This window comes from Dermacentor silvarum, chromosome 1 (assembly GCF_013339745.2).
Source record: "Dermacentor silvarum isolate Dsil-2018 chromosome 1, BIME_Dsil_1.4, whole genome shotgun sequence".
NCBI classification, from domain to species: Eukaryota; Metazoa; Arthropoda; class Arachnida; order Ixodida; family Ixodidae; genus Dermacentor; species Dermacentor silvarum.
This window is the reverse complement of record NC_051154.1, coordinates 223,329,248-223,350,882: the sequence shown is the minus strand read 5'-3', so window position 1 is coordinate 223,350,882 and position 21,635 is coordinate 223,329,248. Positions and strand designations below refer to the sequence as shown.

Below are 21,635 nucleotides of genomic sequence, written 5' to 3'. Positions count from 1 at the left end.
GCACTCACCCCTTTGAAATGAGTGCCAGTGTGAGTAGTGCACTCATGAGTCACTGTGCCGATCTATACCGCTCACAATTCGTGTATATTCATAACGAAGCTTCCAATTTAGCACCTGTTGCATCGGGAGTGCGCCAAGGCAGTCTTTTGGACCATGGTTTATTTTTAATATACATAAAAGATTTGCCTTCCCGATTACATGGTAACAACCGTCTATTCGCCGACTACTGTATTTCGTACCGCGAAATTAATCACAGAGGTAATCACCATATACAATATTCTGCCTTTTCTTGGTGTCAGAAGTGGCAGATGACTCTAAATGCCGAGAAATCTGTAACGCTAACAGTAAGAAAGAAACAGATATCTGAGTTTACTTACATTATTAATGACACACCTCTCACTTGTACATTTCAGCGTAAATATTTAGGTGTCACTTTAACATACGCTCTCCGATGGGAAAGCCATGTTAACAAAATAACCTCAAGTGGAAATCAATGTACATGCTGAGCACTACACCGACTCTTCTTTCTGAGAAGACACCTTCGTCTTGCGCCCCCAGATAAAATTTGCTGACCAACAAAATGCTTGTTCGAACAGTGCTGGAGCACGCCAATATTGTTTGGTTTCTGTACGCAAAATAACTCATTGCAAGAATGGAAGGGGTGCAGAGGAAGGCAATAAGGTTATGTTTAAATAAATACAACTTATCGGATTCATTGACTACATTATTAAAGAGAGCTGTTTTATTAACACTGCAAAGTAGAGCAAAGCTAGCACGACTAACGTTTTCGTTTCAATTTATTCATGGTGACATAAACATTGACGTCAGCCCCAAACTCTCTCTGTCCATCTCTGTCATTGACATTAGACGTGTGCATGCTTGCCGCCCATGCTCGCTAAGATCCCCTTCGGTCGGATTGAACCAAGAGAGCGGGAAATAGAGGGAGAGATTGACTGTCCATATACTTAGTGAACCACTTAACGCCGAAACAAACATAAAAGGGAGAAGAAAGCTGTATCTATCATTGCATCTTCGCTTTTTCTCCATGTATGCGAGCGTGCGTGTCTGTTACTCTGTGCTAACTTGGCTAGTCCCTCTCCCGCTCTGCCTGTTTATATAAGGAGCCTGTACGTGTACGTTTAAGAGGGAAGCAGGAAGAAAATGAGGAGCCATTCCACCCTCTGAAGGTGGATGACCAGTGAAGCTGTAGCAAATCACACGGTATTAAACGTCTTCACTCAGTGGAAGTCATGGCAAAATTTGCCGGTCATGATTTGGATATGTCTGCCATCAGCGCTCCAGCCCATACATATTCCCTAGTGTATTAAAGAAAATGTCGCAGTTTCGCCCGAAAGGCGAAGATTCGATTGCGATAGCAAATTAGTAGAGAGCTATACGAAGCAAGGATAGTAGTTTAATGGGCCGTATAAACTTGTAAACATTCGCCTACTAACTAAATAGACAAGCACGGTGCCACGCGCGAACAGGTAAACATGAACGCATCTCGCTCGATGACCGCGGAAACTCGCTGTCAGAACGCTGGAGTAAGGAGGCGCAGCTATAGCCGCGAGCGAATTGACCTTCGTGCCGCCTCTCGCTTCAAAGCGAACTAAACGTTGAAAACACAGCGCATACGAATTTACCGGCTCTAGTTGAACATAGTTCACGTCGCAAATCGCTTTGAAGAGGCGCGCGCCTTTTTTCCACGTCGCAGATCGCTTTCGAGATACGACACCTATGCGGCCGCCGCCAAAGCAAGACGACCCCCCCCCCCCCCCCCCCCCCCCCAAATGCCTGACGCGTGACAGAAGCAGCGCGCTTCCGCCCCGCCTTTTCCCTCGCACGCGCGAGATTGAGCAGCAAGTGTCGGCTGACCCTCGCAAGCTTGCACTCGCACACGCAGCGTACCGCCGGCACGCTGCGACGATTTTACCGTGTTTGGACTTTATACGGAACCTCACAACGACGTCCACGACCACGGCAGAAGTTCACTTGGAGTGTACATATAATTGCTATCGCAGTATAATATATCCGCTCATCTCATTATACATTGTCTCACTCATGCCTGATCCTTGGATTATTACGACCTTAGTGAGTGGTTTCTATCTTGGCGTGCACAATCTGCTAGTGCGATAAGTCATCACCGCGAGTGAGCTTGTGCACACAACGTGCCTCCATTTTTCCGCAAGCAATTAAGGTGAACCGATATCACCTCTGCTTATCGTTCAAACACTCACCACGTTCACACTCACTTCCACTCACAACCAATCACTCATGTTCACACTCACCTGCACTCACACTCACGTTCACACTCACCTCTACATACCCAGAAGCACTCACCCCGTTCACACTCACAGCACTCAGTCACGTTCACACTCATCTCCACTCACACTCCCAGGCACTCACCACGTTCACATTTACTTCCACTAACACTCATTGGCTCTCACCTCCACTCACACTCACTGGCACTCACTCACTCGCACTCCCACTCACACTCACTGGCACTCACGCGCACTCGCACTCACTTCCACTCATAGTCACTGGCACTCACTCGCACTCACTTGCACTCACTTGCACTCGCACTCACTGGCACTCGCACTCACTGGCACTCGCACTCACCTCCACTCACACTCACTGACACTCACTCGCACTCACACTCGCCTGCACTCACACTCACAGGCACTCACTTCGCACTCGCACTCACTCACCTGCACTCACTCACTCGGCACTCACTCACTCGCACTCGCACTCACGCACTCACTGGCACTCGCACTCACACTCACTGGCACTCACACTCACTCACTCGCACTCGCACTCACTCACTGGCACTCACTCGCACTCGCACTCACTCACTCACTGGCACACTCGGCACTCACTCGGCACTCACTCACTGCACTGCACTCACACTCTGCACTCGCACTCGCACTCACACTCACTCACTCACTCACTCACTCGCACTCACCTGCACTCACTCACTCACTCACTCGCACTCGCACTCACCTGCACTCACACTCACTGGCACTCACTCGCACTCGCACTCACCTGCACTCACTCACTGGCACTCACTCGCACTGCACTCGCACTCACTGCACTCACTCGCACACTCACACTCACTGGCACTCACTCGCACTCGCACTCACCTGCACTCACACTCACTGGCACTCACTCGCACTCGCACTCACCTGCACTCACACTCACTGGCACTCACTCGCACTCGCACTCACCTGCACTCACACTCACTGGCACTCACTCGCACTCGCACTCACCTGCACTCACTCACTGGCACTCACTCGCACTCGCACTCACCTGCACTCACACTCACTGGCACTCACTCGCACTCGCACTCACCTGCACTCACTCACTGGCACTCACTCGCACTCGCACTCACCTGCACTCACACTCACTCGCACTCGCACTCACCTGCACTCACACTCACTGGCACTCACTCGCACTCGCACTCACCTGCACTCACACTCACTGGCACTCACTCGCACTCGCACTCACCTGCACTCACTGGCACTCACTCGCACTCGCACTCACCTGCACTCACACTCACTGGCACTCACTCGCACTCGCACTCACCTGCACTCACACTCACTGGCACTCACTCGCACTCACCTGCACTCACACTCACTTGCACTCACTCACACTCACTGGCACTCACTCGCACTCGCACTCACCTGCACTCACACTCACTGGCACTCACTCGCACTCGCACTCGCACTCACCTGCACTCACACTCACTGGCACTCACTCGCACTCGCACTCACCTGCACTCACACTCACTGGCACTCGCACTCGCACTCACACTCGCACTCACTCGCACTCACCTGCACTCACACTCACTGGCACTCACTCGCACTCGCACTCACCTGCACTCACACTCACTGGCACTCACTCGCACTCGCACTCACCTGCACTCACACTCACTGGCACTCACTCGCACTCGCACTCACCTGCACTCACACTCACTGGCACTCACTCGCACTCGCACTCACCTGCACTCACTCACTGGCACTCACTCGCACTCGCACTCACCTCCACTCACACTCACTGGCACTCACTCGCACTCGCACTCACCTGCACTCACTCACTGGCACTCACTCGCACTCGCACTCGCACTCACCTCCACTCACACTCACTGGCACTCACTCGCACTCGCACTCACCTGCACTCACACTCACTGGCACTCGCACTCACCTGCACTCACACTCACTGGCACTCACTCGCACTCGCACTCACGCCTTTGAAATGAGTGCGAGTGAGTGTGAGTGAGTGCGCCGACATATGCGTGGACGTATACAGCAGGTTCCGTGTATCGATGTGATGTATTTGTGTTGAAAACTGCTGCTTATATCAATATTTGTTGCAATATATTTCTTTTTTTGTAGACCCATCTGCAGTTTTGTCTGTGTAAGCGTTAGTGCGGCTTTTTCGTAATTTCTTGCGCATAGACTGAAGTATGCGTAACCAACTAGCCCACTGTCAAATTTTTCTAGGTCCCATTTGCTTCACTCTAACGAAAATCTATAAATACGTGCAGCCTCCAGTTGGCCAGAGCATAGAGAAATATTGCTCTGCCTCAGGGTCCGCAGTCCACCATGTACAGGTGACATGCGACGCGCAATGCTGCTTGTCATGCGAACCCCATTCTCCACTGTATCCGCTGCATCCTGTCCCGCACCGGGTGTTCCGTACATGTAGCGTGGCACGTATCGGTTGCCATCCGCTGGCTCGCCGTAGCGGAGTGTGGTGCACGGCTGTGCATAACGACACGGTGCCTTGAACGCAGCGCGCACACGGCAATAGAAGGGTCGGATGTAGAGTGAAGACATAAAAAGTAAACGAATTTGACTAACTGTTCCAGCTGTCTGACTATAGGCGGACGGATAGTTTTCATTTTCCCGGAGGGTGGAGGGGGGGGGGGGGGGGGCTTCCTGCCCTCCCTCTCACCCTCCCATCTTTATATATACAGGGTATGTCCGAAAAGTAATGTCAGTGAGTCGAATAAAAAAAAACCTATTTATCAGATCAGTACAACACATTTCAAGTTTTCAAAATAGGCTTCTCCTGCGTCGATACATCGCTTCCAGCGAGATTTCCAGGCATCAAAGGCCTCACTTGAGGCCTCCTCCGGAATGTCCTTTAGAGCCTTGGTGCGAGCCTCTTTGACTTTATAAACTGTCCCGAAATGATAGCCTTTCATGGGAGTTTTCAAATGCCACTGGTAGACGACGGTCTGACAAACAATTATCACCAAAGGCCGTCTTTATCATATATAGGAAATATTTCCACTGCGGACTTGCTGATTTTCACACAAATCTTGAAGGCAATCCTATGTTCCAACGAGCTGCATTGCGGCTTGCACGGTAAATGAAAATGAGGTTCACGGAAAAGCCTGTCCTTACTCTCCAGATGGTAGCAGACGATAGAGTGACCGCGTGTGCGTAAGCTAACTTCCCCCTCCACCAATCTCAACTGGTCCTAGCGCGCTGCGGCGTGTAGTCGCTTGACAATATAACCACTGACATTACTTTTCGGACAAACCCTGTATAGGGTGTCGCGCGTACCTTTAGCCAAACTTTAAAGATATGCAAATGCCACGTAGCTGGACATAACCAAGGCAATGTTGTTTGCCGTCGCTTGGAGATACTCGGATTATTTTTGCATTCTGGCTAACTACATAATTAGTCTTAATTAATTCATAAACTTCTCAAATATGAAAAATGTCAATGAGAAAATTGTAGAGCACCATGAAAAACTCCCGGTACAGCTTTGTTGTTCAATACGTGCTAGTAGTAGTATAAACGTTATTTTGTCCGAGATGGAGTTTAGGAAGGAGGGGAGTGGGAAGTACATAAAAGTTTTTCTGAGCGTGAAAGAAGCCCGCGGATACACGCAAAGTGCCTCGAGCGGCCAGTCGCGTGTAATTGTAATTGTAAATGTAATTGACCTTCGTCTCGCATCAACGCGAACTAAGCCGCGAAAACACAGCGCACGGCGGACTGTGTCCCCGTCACAGATGGCTTTAAACATACAGCGGCCGGGGCGAGCGCGTGCGGCCGCCCGGGCCGCCCGGAGTATAGAACGCCCCCCTCCCCCCTCCCTACCCTCTCCCGGAGCCTACGACGGAAGACCAGGCCCCGGAAACTCCGTTGGTTTTTTGTCCACGTAGGATGCCTCGATGCCAGCGCCGCCGTTCAGGGTGGTGCCATCCTTTGACCGCCCCCGCGCCGCCGCTTTCTCGCTGCGACGCCATCTTGAATCACAGCGAGCGGTTGCGATTGCTTGGTGCCGGTGCTTAGTTCGAGACACAGTGCGCGCGGATGCTTCGCTGACGCTTCTACTTGCTGGACAATGTTCAGCCGCATGAATGACAAGCTTGTCAAGTGCATCGAGTCGACATGACGGGCTGTTGTGTTCCCAAGTGCATCGGATCGACGCATAAAGGGCTTCGTTGTTTACGCTTCCCCCGGGACCCAGAGCGAAGGAAGAGATGGGAAGCCTAAGTAAAGCGGTATCACTGGAAGGAAACGGATAGCTCCTACATTTGCGAGGTAAGTGTCAAGAAAGTTTAGACTATCGCACCATGTTTTTCATTTAAATAAGAAAGTACTCTCTGATCCTCGCTCACGTACCTACGTTCGCTCACGAACTAAGCACTGTACCGATGCTGTCTGAGACTCTGAGTAGCCTATGGTTTGCGAGCGCGCGTCGCATAGGCTTTTGCCGTTTTGATCGGCGCAGTCTATGCGAGTAGTACCCTTATTTTAAGGACTGACGAAAATGCTTCGCCGCGAAATAGTCTTACATTAGCTACAAATCGTCATGTAAACGACGTATTTTACTTTTTCACGGGAAGCACACATCGTGTGTCTCTTGTTTCTTTTTTTGTTTCCTCAGTTTCTTTTTTCGCTACTGGTTATTTGGGACTAAAGAACGCAGTGCTTCTTCTGGGGAGAGCGGCTGTTGTGTACGTGGCAAGCGAAGCATTGTGATTTTCTCGGATTTCTCAGGAGATATCTTGCGGATCTCAGGTTGTTACGTTATATAGCTGATTTTTTTAGACGAATATATTTGTAGCGTGGTGATCGTAAGCCGATGGTCATTCGTGCTCATTCCCGATCGTAGTGGGTACTGTGACGGTCTTTAAATGCCTGTGCATGGTATGCCTAGGTGTAGTAGAGTTAAGGGGCATCATGGCACCAAAATGTTTCGGCGCTTTCTGGCATGGTGTGTGTTGTAGCCCGTGCATTTCTTCGAAACGTGTGAAGCGAGGTAATACAGCATTACTTCTGCGAAAATTTATTTTTAAGCACTGTAATGGTTTCTCTGTATTTACAAGGCAACTTTTCATATCAATAATCACTTTTGCTGTATTGTACTTAGAAACACTTTGAAGAGGACCAGTACGAGGGAAATTTTCGAAGTGAAAAACATTGCTAATCTGTATTTGACTGCCTTAGTTTCATTTACGGTTTTTGTACGCGATATGTGTGCAGCGTTGTTTATTTTTTCGATGTAGTTATCAGTGTTCTAATGGTTATTTATAAAATGTTCTGTACTCGCCATCGATGTGTTTGGCTGATGCGACGTATTCGATGGTAGCTGATGTATTCTGGCTAGATATCTTGAATAATATTACCCGCGGTTGCGTTTTCTTGTTTGTATTCTTGTTTTCGATTTATATTGTGTGTAATAAGGTTGATGTACTCACTTGAAACCCCCCCCCCCCCTCCATGTAATGAATAAATAAAAAAAAAAAACTCACCCTATCCCGAATTGTGTGTGTCGAGCCTACCTTGCGAATTTTTTTTTTATCTCGTCTTTCAACATAACCTTCAGGCGCCACACAGTACATATAATTTTTCATGTACATATCTCTTTCATGATTGACTGTACTAGACATTACTAAGTAAATGTATTTTGTGCATCGTTTGGTTTCTTGTGAGTACTGCGCAAGATTGACAGACAAGTTACGTTACATTTTTCTCTACAGCACTAACTAAACCTTATTTTCACATCGCAGTTATTTTTACACCAGCTTAATCCTGTCAGCACACAGTTTTGTGGGCAAAAAAAAGCAAAATTGCGCGTAGATATCGTCAAATAATTGCAACGAACGCGAAAAGCACGCGCAACGCAAGGTAAACTAACCGCCGTGCGCGAGTGGCTGGCTACGGTAGGAGGCGTGACGTGTAAACCAAAATACAACAGCGAAAAAGAAAAACTTCCACACAAAGGGGGTCGCAAACCTTATATACCAAGCATCGAAGCGCAAAAAAAAAAAAAAATAGTGCGTATTTCAAACATACACACGGCATATTAAATGTGATTGAATTAGGCAACTTGGGGGATGTTCCCGGCGCCATACATTTCCCGGCGCTCGAAGAGAGACGGACGCCAAATCCGGGGAAAGAGGTCGGGAAAGCTTCGCTTAAGAACTAGGTGATACAATTTAGAACCAAAATGATCCCCGTTTTTTCCCTCGTAAAGCGCCGAAAAAAATTAAATTCGGGGGTTTCACGTGCCGAAACCACGATACGATTATGAGGCACGCCGCAGTCGGGGATTGCGGAATAATTTTGACCACCTGGGGTTCTTTAGCGCGCACCCAATGACAAGTACACGGGCGTTTTCGCATTGCGCCTCCATAGAAATGCGGGCCGGGATTCGATCCCACGCCCTCGGGCTTACCAGCGCAACATCAAAGCCACTATATACGCCACCACGGCGGGTAAAGTAGCACCTGCTACAGCACAGGCCACATTGGTAGCTGCCTAAAATGCATATAACATCGCTTGCATGCCTCGCACAATCAGCCTTGTTCTGCATTGTGGGTTTTGAACGCATCCTTTGACGACTTGCGTCCAGCGTTTGTCTCGTCATAAGTGTTTACGCATGTGTTCAAACATTCAGTGCTGGAGTAAGTGGCAACAAACGAAAATGAAACAAAGCGCGTATACCGCGTATGCACTTTTCCAAAGTTCTCACCTTCGCTGTGTACGATCCGCAGAGGTAAAAAGGGGTAAACAGTGGAAGATTTCTTCAAAACTACGTTTTAAACAACAACAGCGTTCGCGAGCACGCCAGTATATAGTAGCTTCTGTAGCCCGTATTCGAGTACGTATACACCTAGTGTGCAAAATTCGGGCAGAATAGAATGACACCTAGCGTGTAAATGACATCGTAAAATTCCGTCCTATCGTCTAATTCTCCATCTTGTCAGCTCTGATTGGCTCACTGGGCTGCTACGGCCTCTCTGAATGAATCAAAACGCCAACATGGTGGCCGGACTTTGACAATGCCTCAAATGGTACCTTTGGCAACGGCGCACATCGAGCTCAACCAGACGAGCGCACGATTTGCGCATGACGTGTCATTTCTGACCTTGCAGAGTGAGTACTCGGAGACCACGGTGTACTCGCTGAAGGTGCTGGTGCCCATGAAGTGGTAGATGCGGTGGCCCTGGCACATGAACCGCGTCGTACCGTCCGGCATTAAGCCTCGGCCCTGGGTCAACCTGGGTCAGAGAAAGCCGTGCGCTGGTCCTTTAACTATAGCGCCACCGTGACATACACATTTCGCGACGGCAGCAGTTGGAGCACAGCTTTAGCCAAACGAGTCTTCTCTGTGCGCTCAATATCAAAGACGCGATCGACTCAAGAAACGCACGAAAGTAATTTGTGACATAGTTTTATGTCTTTGTCCGAATAAGCTAAGGGACTCGGCAAACTCGTGCTGTGATTGTGCGTCAGTGGCAGTACATGGTGAAGGATTGTCCACTGATAAGCACGTTGTGGTGTGTGTGTGTGTGTGTGTGTGTGTGTGTGTGTGTGTGTGTGTGTGTGTGTGCGCTCGCGCGCGCAAATTGTGCGCGTAATGGCTCATTTTGTACTTATCTATGACCCCACCGTTCGTGATCTACCCCTTCCACCCCCCCCCCCCCCCCCCCGTCCAACGCACACACACACACACCTGCTTACTGTCCCTTTCAGTCCTTCGGCGCGCATTTCCCTTGCGTGGAGTGTATATAGCAGGTCAGAGGCATGTCCCTCAGTAGCCCGATCGGTACACCCGATTCGCATATTAAAACCTGCATCTTGATTGTTTAGGTCAACCACAGGGATGTGTCAAACGTTAAGGCACTCTGCTGCTGAGTTCGCGAAAGCGCGTCTTCGGAGTCTACGCCCTTAAAAACGAGGAGCGATATAGTGAAGACACTACCACGCGTACCGTCTTCATGTACGCCTATCATGATACGCGGCAGCGTTCTGTAAATGTGCACATTTTCATAATTATATATAGCCTCCTCTTTTTTTCACATTAAATAATGGCAACAGAGGCACGAGCTATAATATTCTGGCTATTTTCTGTAAGGTCCGAACGTAGCATCGATATTATCAAAATTTACAGGAACAACATAACTTCAGTGGCAGGCGGCGGGCACGCCATGCATGTTATACATGTTGAACATGACACCTAACGCTACGATTGGCTATGGTTCACTTTAAATGTTACTCCGACTTATGGCAACTTTATGCCTGACGAAGAAAATTCAAGCATCCAACCGTCATGCATATACGTTATCATTACTTCAGGTAAAAAGCGCCGGTTACATTTAAAATGTGAAAATGAGCACCTTCATAGAGGAGCGATAGAGCGGAACGTAAGATGCGGTGGCACTGCAGTCACATACCAAACGTGAAAAAAAAAAAAAAAAAAATGACACACTTTGACAATTTCTTTTCTCGGCAGGCAAAATTAATAGACGTGGCCAAGTTAGTTACTTTGCAGTAATGTTTGTTCGAAGTGGTGAACAACGAAGAAGATGCGTGTCCACGCATAGTAATTTTGTCTGCCTCGTTAAAAACATAAAGCTTGTATATAAATGTTGCCGTGTATATAGTTTATCAGCTCCCCCTGCCGCAAAGAAAAGGAAAAAGCAACAGTAAAGGAACGCACCTGATCTTGGAACACAGGTTGGTGCGCGGGTTCTTGCAGTAGCGGCAGTCCTTGCATTGAGGCGTGGACAGGGGGATCACGTGATCCCCTGCATGCGAATAAGTCGGGAGGACGAAAAAGAGCTCGCTTGTTGCACAACGAGAATGCGCGATGATTGCCTGACACGTTCACAACGTCTTGGTCTACGAAAACGGCACAGTCGAGTTGCCGATGATTGTATAACACAGGTGTAGCGAGGCTCAAAGAATCGGGCACTGTGCCTTCAAACACGTCGAGCGACAACAATGTCCCACTGCATATATGAGTGGTCGAAATGGTCAGGCGATATTGCACTCACGATATAGCGTTATAGGAGTACCCTTGGCGGCAGCCTTATTGAATGCGGCGTTCTTGAAAATACGAGATACATTATGCATGGGGGTGTTACCTCCGGACGTCATAACGCTCTTGTGAAAAATTGTGCACCGTCTTGAGCTTTCAAGTGAGATGCCATTTGGATTACTACACAGCATGGATTCTGCGCGAGAGTTCTATTACTAGCCGCGGCGGCAGAATTCATACCGGGGTGGGACGTAAGAACGTTTGCGTATGGAGATTTGATTGCGCAACCATCATCATCATCATCATTAGCCTAACCATGATTATCATTCATTTAATCTACACAGCAGAACGAAGGCCTCTCCAAGCAATCTCGCCCCTCTGTTGCGTCAGCTGATCCTACATGCCTGCAAATATTCAAATCTCATTAAAACCCCTAATTATCTGCCGTATTCTACTGCATTTTTCATTCCCTTCGCCCTCATACTGTTAGGCTAATAGACCACCGATTACCTGCTCATTATTATTACAGCTGAGCAGGTTATTACATTACCTGCTCAGCTGTAAATCTCCTCTTAATCTTCTTCCTCTTAATGTCAAAGAATATTGGCTAACCCCGTTGGGTTTCTAATTTACACTACTGTATTTCTGTCTCTATGTTCCGCCTATCATGTTTCGTTCCATTGGGCTTTGCACAGCCCTGAGTTTCATGTATAATTTCTATGTTATACTGTATGCTCAAACCCCACAGGGCTTTTCAAGAATAACGGTAAGCTGCCGTTCGTGACTTGAGAATGCCTGCTGCATGCATTCAAAATTTTTACTCGTCTAGAGATTTCCTGCTCGCGATCCAGGTCCTCTGCGACTATAAACATACTCCTGCATGGCTTCAAGATGCTGACTGCCAATCATGAACTCTTGTTCATTTGCCAGACTAGCGCACATCAACTTAGTCAGTCGTCGTCATCATCATCATCATCATCATCATCATCATCATCATCATCATCATCATCATCATGTGTGGTTTGGAGCGGTGGCGTGGAGGCAGCTCACAGGGCTTCTTTAGTCTTTTGAATATTAATGCTCAAGCCCGATACTCTCGGACTTCGCCGGTACATGTCGTTGGTCATTTGTTAGAAGTAATAATCTCCAACGTTGCTAAACGGGCCCAGGTCGCCTTCAAACTGCAGGTTGCTGAGGTTAATTCCCCTTGATTCTTACGCCAGCGACCATCCCAATCTTAACTGCTTCTGCAAGCATGCAGTGAATAACATTTGAGATATTGCGTCTCCCCGCCTGGCACCCTTCTTGAAGAATTCTCGTGCTGCAGCTGCTATAGCCGCACGCTTATCCACTATGAACCACCCAGACGCAGTCTTATGAAATATCATTCAAATACTCTGCCCATACTTCTTGAAGCGGGAAAAACTGTATATATATCTATATAGCGTACCAGGCTTGAAGTGCGTCACTTTGGGCCCGACGCTCTCGACGATGCCGGCCCCCTCGTGGCCTAAGATGCAAGGAAAAACCCTATCCGGGTCCAGGCCTTCGAGAGTGTTCGAGTCGGCGTGGCACGTGCCCGTGTGCAGAATCTGAGAGACGAAGGAGAGGGACATTCGAGTGGCACGCAGCTACTCCATAACACACCGAGCGAGCACCGTCTCCCTTTCCGCTTTTGGGAGCACTCGCAGTTCAAAGAAAACTCCACTGCCCCGTGCCTTGTGTCGGGGAGGCTGTCTGTGGTGGAAGGTTGAACAGAAAGAGGGAAGTGTTAGGAAAAGAGCAACCGAGGAAGCGCCTACAGTCCCGCCGACCTCGCTCGGCTCTCTCTGGCAAAAATGGGCAAACGACGTCCTCACAAGGCTCCACGTACCTCGTCTCAACCTCATCAATTAATGAGCTTGAGGTCGGGTACCCAACCTCGTCTCGTGAATGCGAGGTAGCATTCTTAATGCCCAATGCGTTTAGTTGTGTTTCTTATGCCCAAACCTACGTAAATATCAGCAGCTGCAACGAACAAGGCCGCATTCTATAGGCCCCTGCTATTTCTACTGCAGCTACCATCGCGTGATTCCTGCTGTACATCGGCGTGGCAGACCATATCTGCGTACCCCCGCACTCGGGCCTGAATACTGCTTCATTCTGCGTACTGCCTAGCAGGGTGCTGCGCAGATACTGCAAGCTGACTCTGCGGCTTTCCCGGAGACCTACGGCGCCTGCGCTTGTTGGTTTGGAAGGGCGCATATAGGACCGTCTCGGCAGCAGGTTCACTTCTGAGAGTAGCAGCTGGAACGAACAAGGACGCATTCTATAAGCCTCTGCTAACTCTTCTGCAGGTTAGTTTTTATACTTTTCACCGCGTCCTATGCTACTGTAGCTGCGGCTGCTGCTCACAAGTGTGTCTCTCAATTCCGGTCTGTCTTCTGCGATGCCCACCTATGCTTAACTCGCTAAAACAATCGAGTACCAGGAATCACTGCTAAACAATAAGCATGATTCACTTGTTGACAACCTTGTCGCTAAAACTGGGAAGTTTGATGATCGGGGAATTCGACAACCTTGCTTCTCTAGCTGAAAGCGTGCTTTTCATGAGCGAACAGTATGACACCCCCAGAGTGACATTCAGTGAGCTGGTATCCACTAACAAAGCGCTAACTTCCCAGAATCAAGCGTTAACAAAAATAATAGCCGAAATGGAGCAGTACAGCAGGACGAATAACATCGAAATAAAAGGCATTCCATCATCACAGGGAGAGGGCTGCTCTGCAATTTCGACGAAGGTTGCCGATGTAATTTAGTGCCCCATTTCTTCTGGGGACATTGACAGAGTTCATTGTGTGGCCAGCAAGACATCTGATGAGAACGTCATTGTTCGTTTTTGTTCCCGCGAGAAGAAGAATCAATTTCTTCGTAAGGGTCGTAAACTCGTCTGCGATGCTCCCAGATAGGCGTTTCTGGTAGTACTGATAATCCCATTTAGATCAAAGAACACCTCCCAGTCGACAACAAACGCTTGTTCAGCAAAGCTCTGGCACTAAAAAAAAGAGAACAAATGACAGTTTTTATGGACTGAAAACTGCCAGACTAAAGCTCGCAAATCAACCGACAGCAGGGCCTTCCGTATAGGCTCAGAGGCTGATTTCCGCATCTTCGCGTAGGCCTAGCTCATTGCTGCATTTTTTTGTCCTATCCATTGATTGCACACTCGTGCCCGAATAGTTTTCATCCTGTCTTTGCTATCACCCGCCGAAGTCAAACCATTGCTTACATCTTCTAATACCTCTTTTCTTCATATCAATGCGCGAAGTTTTCGCAAGAACCACGACACCATTTCAGGATTCATTGACTAACTTAGTCATCCGTTTTCATTTACTTATGTTTCGGAAACATGACTTGATAATACGGATGGTTATTTATACGGTTTTTTGTTCATACCAAACAGAATACTGTCACCGTATTTCGGAACGCCATGGTGGTGTCGTTATATTTTTTCACCTCATATTAAGTATAAGCGTAGGCTTGATCATTTCTTAATGTAAATCACTGTGAATCCGTATGGATGGGAGCTGATTTACAACCGAATTCTCATAATCGTAGCAGTTTTATTCTAGGTTGTGTCTACCGCTCCCCATCTTCATCTATCCCTGATTATCCGAGGAAAGTGTCCATGGTTTTAAAAAAATCTCTTAAAAATAAGCAATCCCTAATTGTCGGTGATATTAACATTAGTCTACATTAATTTACAACAATGGAAACTTCTTCATGCATTCATGAATTTACCTAAGTCCGGTAATACTGTTGATAAAATAAATTAAAACAAGGAAACTACGATAACGAACAGTCGCAATCAAGGCACTGTTCGTTGGTTCGGTATTTTTGGATTTTACTAAAGCTTTTGATACGATTACTCAAAGCATACTTTTTACTAAGCTATAGAAGCCTTGGGAATTACCGGTCCAGTACTAAAACTCATAAAAAATTACCTGCATAATAGAGAGCAAACTGTTTGTTCAGGAGGTGCTAACTCTGTACTAAAGTTATCGATCAAGGTGTACAAGGCTCCATACTAGGTTCCTTACTATTCTTCATTTATATTAATGATTTACCCACGTGTCTTAAATCTGCACAGTGCGTACTATACGCAGATGATACTACCATCTCCTTGTGTGACAAATTTTTAGCAATCTCAATTTTGAACTAAACAATGAGTTTGAACAGATTGTTGCATGGCGTTTTTCCAATCATTTAATTATCAATCCTACCAAAACTCAATTCATGATTTCACGAACAAGCCAAAGGATACTTCCCGGCATGCCTGAGATAAGTATAGATGGTCATCACATTCCCGTATCCGACTATGTATCATTTTTGGGCATCAAATTAGATTCTAACCTAAATTTTTCCAAACACATCGCCGCCTTCATTAAGCAAAAGTATACCTTCGGTATTAGAGCAGTAATCAAATCAAGAGAATGTTTTTACAAAGACGCGTTATTAGCATTATACTTTGCTTTCATTCACAGTCGCATCAATTACGGCATTGTTTCCTGGGAAAATACATATTGCTGTCATATCTCGTCTGTTTAGCACTTACAAAACCAAACAATCCGCGTTATCACTAACAGCGTCTTTTTCGCGAATGCTACTCTGTGACTTCGGGAAAATGACATCCTTCTTGTGAAGGACTTGTTCAGTTATCATCTCACAATTCGGTTTTATAAGTTGCTTACTAAACAGCAGGCGGATGCTGTCGTACGTCGTTTTATGAGAGCTATCCTGGTACACAGAAATTTCGAATAGGGAGGGGGGGGGGGGGGGGGCAGGTGCTCGATGTTATTTCTTCTGGCTACGCCCCTGGACCTTTTATGCACCTGAGCAGCTGCTGAAAACTGACGTCACATGCAACTCGACTCACTTAACTTCAAGCTCATGCATGAAGCTGAGGTCAAACTTGTTGACTTAACAGAATCGCCTTCAACCTCTTATGAAACTTCTTCCTAGCTGTCCCATTGTAACCATCATTGATTCGTTATTCCATAAAAGCGCCATGTTCGTGCACCGACCACTCTTTTCGTCTGGTCCTTCACGGGTGCTGTGAAACTCTGGAGTGCAGCTTTATGGAAGATGAATGCGCACAGAGAGAGATACATGGAAGCCCTATAATGCTGGCATTCGCTATAAGTGGACATGCACTATTTTCAAACACAAGCGTGAAAACAACAATGACTCAGGCGAGCGCGAATGCACAAAGGTAAATGCAGAAACGTTTACACGAAGACCTTTCGCAACGATTTTTTGCATGTACCAGAATTTAAAAGCTTAGCAACATAGTCACAACGCACTCTTTCATTTTTTTCTTTTGGTATTTGTGTACCATCGAACGACTTATGTCAACTACATGTACCAGATATTCATTGTATATTTTATTTCTCGTTCCCGTTTACAATGCGATTACATTTTGCGCGTTTCCAATTTTGAGTGAATTGTATGTTGTTTTTCCACTTGATGTATTTCTCCGATAGGTCTATATTAATACTAATCCCTGTCCAAGTTCCACGGGCTGAGAGCTTCAGTCATATGCTGCCTAAAAACAGGTTTTTATCTCACTCATCGCGTCCTGTATTGTACATAAAGTGAACTTCTGCGTTTTGTGAGAGAGACATTCTGCTGCTCGTCTCTGCATAGAATCGGCGTTGGATACTTCGGAGGGCCCACGTGTACCAGTTCTGGAAAATCAGGCTATTATAGTTGTCCCTAAGGATGGCATGGGGGAATCTTATAAATAGCTTAACCAAGCGGTTTAGTCATGCTCTGTCGTTACGTGGTGCTGAATGGCAGAACTACCTTGTGTCTACTACTTGACTTTCAGGGAAACTGGAAATCTAGAGTGTAAGCGTAGTTCACGGTAAGTGTAGACAGTGAAAGTGAGCAATCGACACAACACCTTTATTGATCGGGAAGTACTGCACGGTTGAGATCGCGTGTCGCTGTCACGAAAAAAAAGAGAAAAAGACTAGGATCATCACAGGTACAAGCAAAAAACACGACTCCAAGCGAATGTCCCACTCATTTTCGAGTGTTCACTGCCAATAGAAAATACCGCTCTTAGGGCGCGTTATACTCAAGATATTGCAACAAATCATAGTTCTCAACCGTCCGCAGCACACGATTGTCTGTGCTACGATTGACGTGCCACAGACTTCAGCGCGAACAAGTATATGCTAAAAGCGCTCATCAACGCACGCGTTTTCTCCCCCCTCATCATTTCGTTCACAGATACGTTAAAAATTGCCCGTACTTAAAACTAACGATTTTAAACATTTTTAACGTTTCTTTTTTAAAGATGTATTCCCAGTGCGCTAGAAGTTTCTGTGTCGTTGGAAGTGCTTCTCGTTCGTCTCGATTACTCGATTACAATGTGTCGCTAGTTGAACGTGCACGCGCCCAAACGATCGCATCCAGTGAGAGATGCGAGCTGCCGTGAGTGCTTACCTTTACGCGCACTTCTCCCTGTCTGGGCACTCCCACCTCGACGGTCTCGATGCTCAGAGGCTCCGAGGGCTCCCAGGCAACGGCCGCCCGGCAGTAGATGGGCTGCGCGCCGCGTACAAAGGAAGCGGGATAGGCTCGCTTCGCCGTGAGCTTACTCGGCGAAGCTCTCGGCGTGCAGGACGCCGTGCGCGAGCTTCAGTGCGCACTTTCGGATACCACCCACATGCTTGGCTCGACCGCAACGACGACAAGTACCAACACCACATATGTGTCAACATGTAATAATAAGCGTATAGGCTGTTGGGCCAGTTGGTGCATCGTGTGTCATTGAGCGGAATTACGGGGAGAAAAAGACGAAGTGGACAGGACAGACGTTTGCGTCTGTCCTGTCCATTTCGTCTCTTCTTGCCCGTAATTTCGCTCAACGACACTATACATGTAATACTAAAGACATGGTCTCTATACGGAATTTTCTCGAAAGCGTATTATAAATGCTTATTTCTGCATTTCAATTAAATAAAACGGTCAATTTTCTCTGTGCTTTTCCTGGCTTCGTGTAGTTTGCAACTAGCATCAAATCGAACCCATTCAGTACACTTTATTCTTTCCGAACGTTGCTCAAGGCCTCCTTGCGCTGCCCGCTTTGTCGTGCAAGAGCGTTGGTAAAGCTCTTAAGTCACAGTACAGCGCACGTACCTCGGTACGACTTCTCCGATGCGAAAACACTTAGTCGGGGCGCACAAACGCCACGTTTTGAGGCGAGAGAAGCTAAAGCCTATCGAGATATTTGTTTTATTCATTTAACTGTGCAAGAACTGTCGTGAAAGGATGCCGATTCAGACTGAGGCAAAAAAATTCATCTTACATATCGATCTCGCCTCTTCTGCCTTCTGCGTAGCACGCGGTTCGCGGTGGAAGCTTGACCTTGCTATTGCGTATCTTTGAATGGAGAGAATGTCGTGAGCTTCTATAGGTGCCGCTGTGAGGGCCTTTATTACAGCACGGGCCCTATGTGAGTTGTATACCAAGCCCCAGTATAGTATATGGCCGAGATGGTTGCAGTATCTCGCTGAATACGACAGATATACTATGTACGAGAATACGCATGGTGCGTTGGAAACTTGAGATCAGTTAGAACGGGCAGAATTTCTTAAGGATGAGCCGCTGTGCAGCCCCGTTGTGAGAGGTGGATTTCCACTAGTGTTGTGGGACAACTAATAAAAAAAAACTGCCTGTATACGCGCTCCCTACCAGGAGACGCCGGGCTCTGTCCCGACAAGGGCCGTGTTGCGTCCCGAATCGGCCGGGCGCCTTCTTTGATTATTTCCCATCGAAGAAGGCCCTTTCATCGGCGTCGCCCAGACGGCGACAGTCCCCGACACCGACGAGACGGGTAAACAAGCGCCCCAACTCGGCAGTGCGCATTCTTTGGGTGCTTCCCCCGATTCCACCCCCTTCATCAGCGGCCGCCTACCTGGCGACGTGGCCCGACACCGGCAGTGACGTTCGGACAAAGAAGCTCACTTAGAAGCGACCGACCACAATCGCCACCCTTCGTTAGAAGCGGGGATTAGCGTGAAGGTCATTCTCCCGATCCTGGCCGTCGGAGGACAAGAAAATAAGCCACCGACTTTCGTGGAAGGAGTGTGAACCCCCTGTTTCCGGATTGCCTCGTCTTTGCTTCCTTGAGTATCTGGAGGATACCAGCTTGTGTCAGCGGCTCTAAACTGCGCCCCTTCACGAATTACCGCTTGGCTTCTAGTACACTGTAGCTCGGCTGTGTTCGGCTGCGCTTTCCCTTTTCCTTTTCCTTTTTTCTCTCCTCTCTCCACTACTCTGTTTGTCCTCACCCCCTCCCCCGTACAGCGCTGTTGAGGTGCCCTCTCACGAGAGGCAGTTACGGCGCTGTACTTTTCTCTTCTCCTCCTTTTAATAATCACTCATACATACTTCGAAGGCGCAACATTAGAGGTGGAGTTCAGTGAACAATACGACCCCTCTGATTGGCCGCATCAAGGTCATCTGATTCCCTAGTCGGGTCAACTAGGGAAGACGAATGTTTTATAAGGAGACACCTTGCGTGCAGTGGTGTGTCCTGACGTGTTCTGATATGTGCTCAGACATGTAGTGAGCTGAGACTTTCAAAGTGGTCTCCCATAGAGTGGGCTTCCATATTTGGAGCACTGTAAATATGTAGAATAAACCCTTTTTTCTATCGCTCTTACTCCCGGACGTACTCATCCCTTTGGCTGAAGGGTCACCGGCCTAAACGCTACCCGAGTCTCAACAGCCGATACTAAAGTTGACTATAAGTTTCCATATAGATAAAAAAAAATGCACGTAGGAGATCGGAAATGATTGCCTTGCCAGGAAGCCGCGCATTAGCCGCGCGTGGACCCGTAGATATCATGCGAGGATCGCAAGCTGCTGTTTGGTCAGCCCGCTTTCTTCTGTTCGACGACACACTGAACAAACTTTAGCGCTTTCAAAAAAACATTGAATTGTATTTTCTGTTAAAATCAGTCCTCTCTGTAATACATTTGGTTCCTAGAGCGTATGCAAATAAATAAAATAAATAAAGAATAGTTAGTAGAAATTGAATTAAAAAAAAAGTCTGGACCTTTTATGTCACTAATACTTTTCTGATACAGATTTAATAGAGGGTGTTCATCCTATATGCCGACGAGCGTTGAAACAACGACTTGCTTTTGTTTCCCTAACATGTTTTCCTCACACTCACATCGTATATGACAAGACCCCACGTGGAACTGTTCCACCAGCATTTCGCCAATAACAAGCGTAAATACGGCAGCGACACATGCTCTCTAACTGCTTTTGACGACGCAGTCCTGGTGGAACTTGATATAACCTCAGCGGAAGTCATCGCAGCGCACAAATCAACGACGATAATATTTGAACTTTCGCGAATTGCGGACAGCACGATCTCCTCGGCAGTGTTTTCTGTCTCTCTTGTTACACACAAAGTAAATCTTAAGCGCTTGCTTGATCGGAACCGCTTCGGCATAGCCAAAATGACAGCGATGACGGCCCTCGACAGTGGCGTACATGAGCGCAGGTCTCAGTCAACGCGACTGAACTCACCATGCCTTGCGTGGCGTCGATTGGGTCCATAGACATGGTTGGGCCGGTGTAGTGAGCTTCGCACAGAAAAGCAAGAAAGCGACGCACAGAGATGTAGATGTAGAGCACAGAGGAAAATGAACAACTTAGCCTTCGTCTTCCTTTTTTTCCCCCTTCGCGACGATAGTCTCCCAGCGGACATGGGGCAAAAGAAAAAGTGGAAATGGAATGTTCGATTGCATGTCAGGGCCTATGCATGGTAAAAATTATGCACTGCATGGTTAGTAAGAAAAAGAACGTGACCAACTATAACGGAAATTGAGAAGAAAAAGTGGAACCGGGGGGTAGAATTTTTATTATTTACAAAACCATGTAGGCTTTAATCTCTCTCTTCCGATTCTAACTTAGCCAGCATAAAATTTTGTACTCTATTGGACATTTCATTTCGCCCTACTCGGTTCTTGGCCAATACCCCAGAGTGGGTACGTGCCAGGATATCCCAAGGACCTACATCTGCATCATTGTGAGGCCGAAGAGGGCCTGTGTCATGCATCTGAACCTGCTCCGTTACGCTAAGGGCGCGAAAGTAGAGGAATAGATCATAAAACCGAAAAGTCAGACGGGAAATGGGCATAACAGTTTATATGAACGACTCGAGTCTAAAGCTGTGCTACTTTCCTTTCGAGGGCAAGTTCTGTTTTGCAGAGAGAGGTCGAGATAGCACCAGGAAAGCTATCAGAAAGTTTTGACCCGAGAAGAGACAGCGCTCACATCTC

At 47.4% G+C, this 21,635-nt stretch overlaps 1 protein-coding gene across 1 annotated transcript in view; it reads right to left on the bottom strand.

Moving 5' to 3' along the window:
* Window positions 1-20,916, bottom strand: part of LOC119436809 (alcohol dehydrogenase class-3) — a 51,525-nt gene extending 30,609 nt beyond the window's left edge. The window contains exons 1-5 of the mRNA XM_049660289.1: window positions 20,881-20,916; window positions 17,779-17,916; window positions 12,737-12,878; window positions 10,966-11,053; window positions 9,391-9,523 (exon numbers count right to left, since the gene is read on the bottom strand). Of these exons, the coding sequence (XP_049516246.1) occupies window positions 9,391-9,523; window positions 10,966-11,053; window positions 12,737-12,878; window positions 17,779-17,916; window positions 20,881-20,916 (537 nt within the window). The remainder of the gene's footprint in view (window positions 1-9,390; window positions 9,524-10,965; window positions 11,054-12,736; window positions 12,879-17,778; window positions 17,917-20,880) is intronic.
* Between the last annotated feature and the right edge of the window lie 719 nt (window positions 20,917-21,635).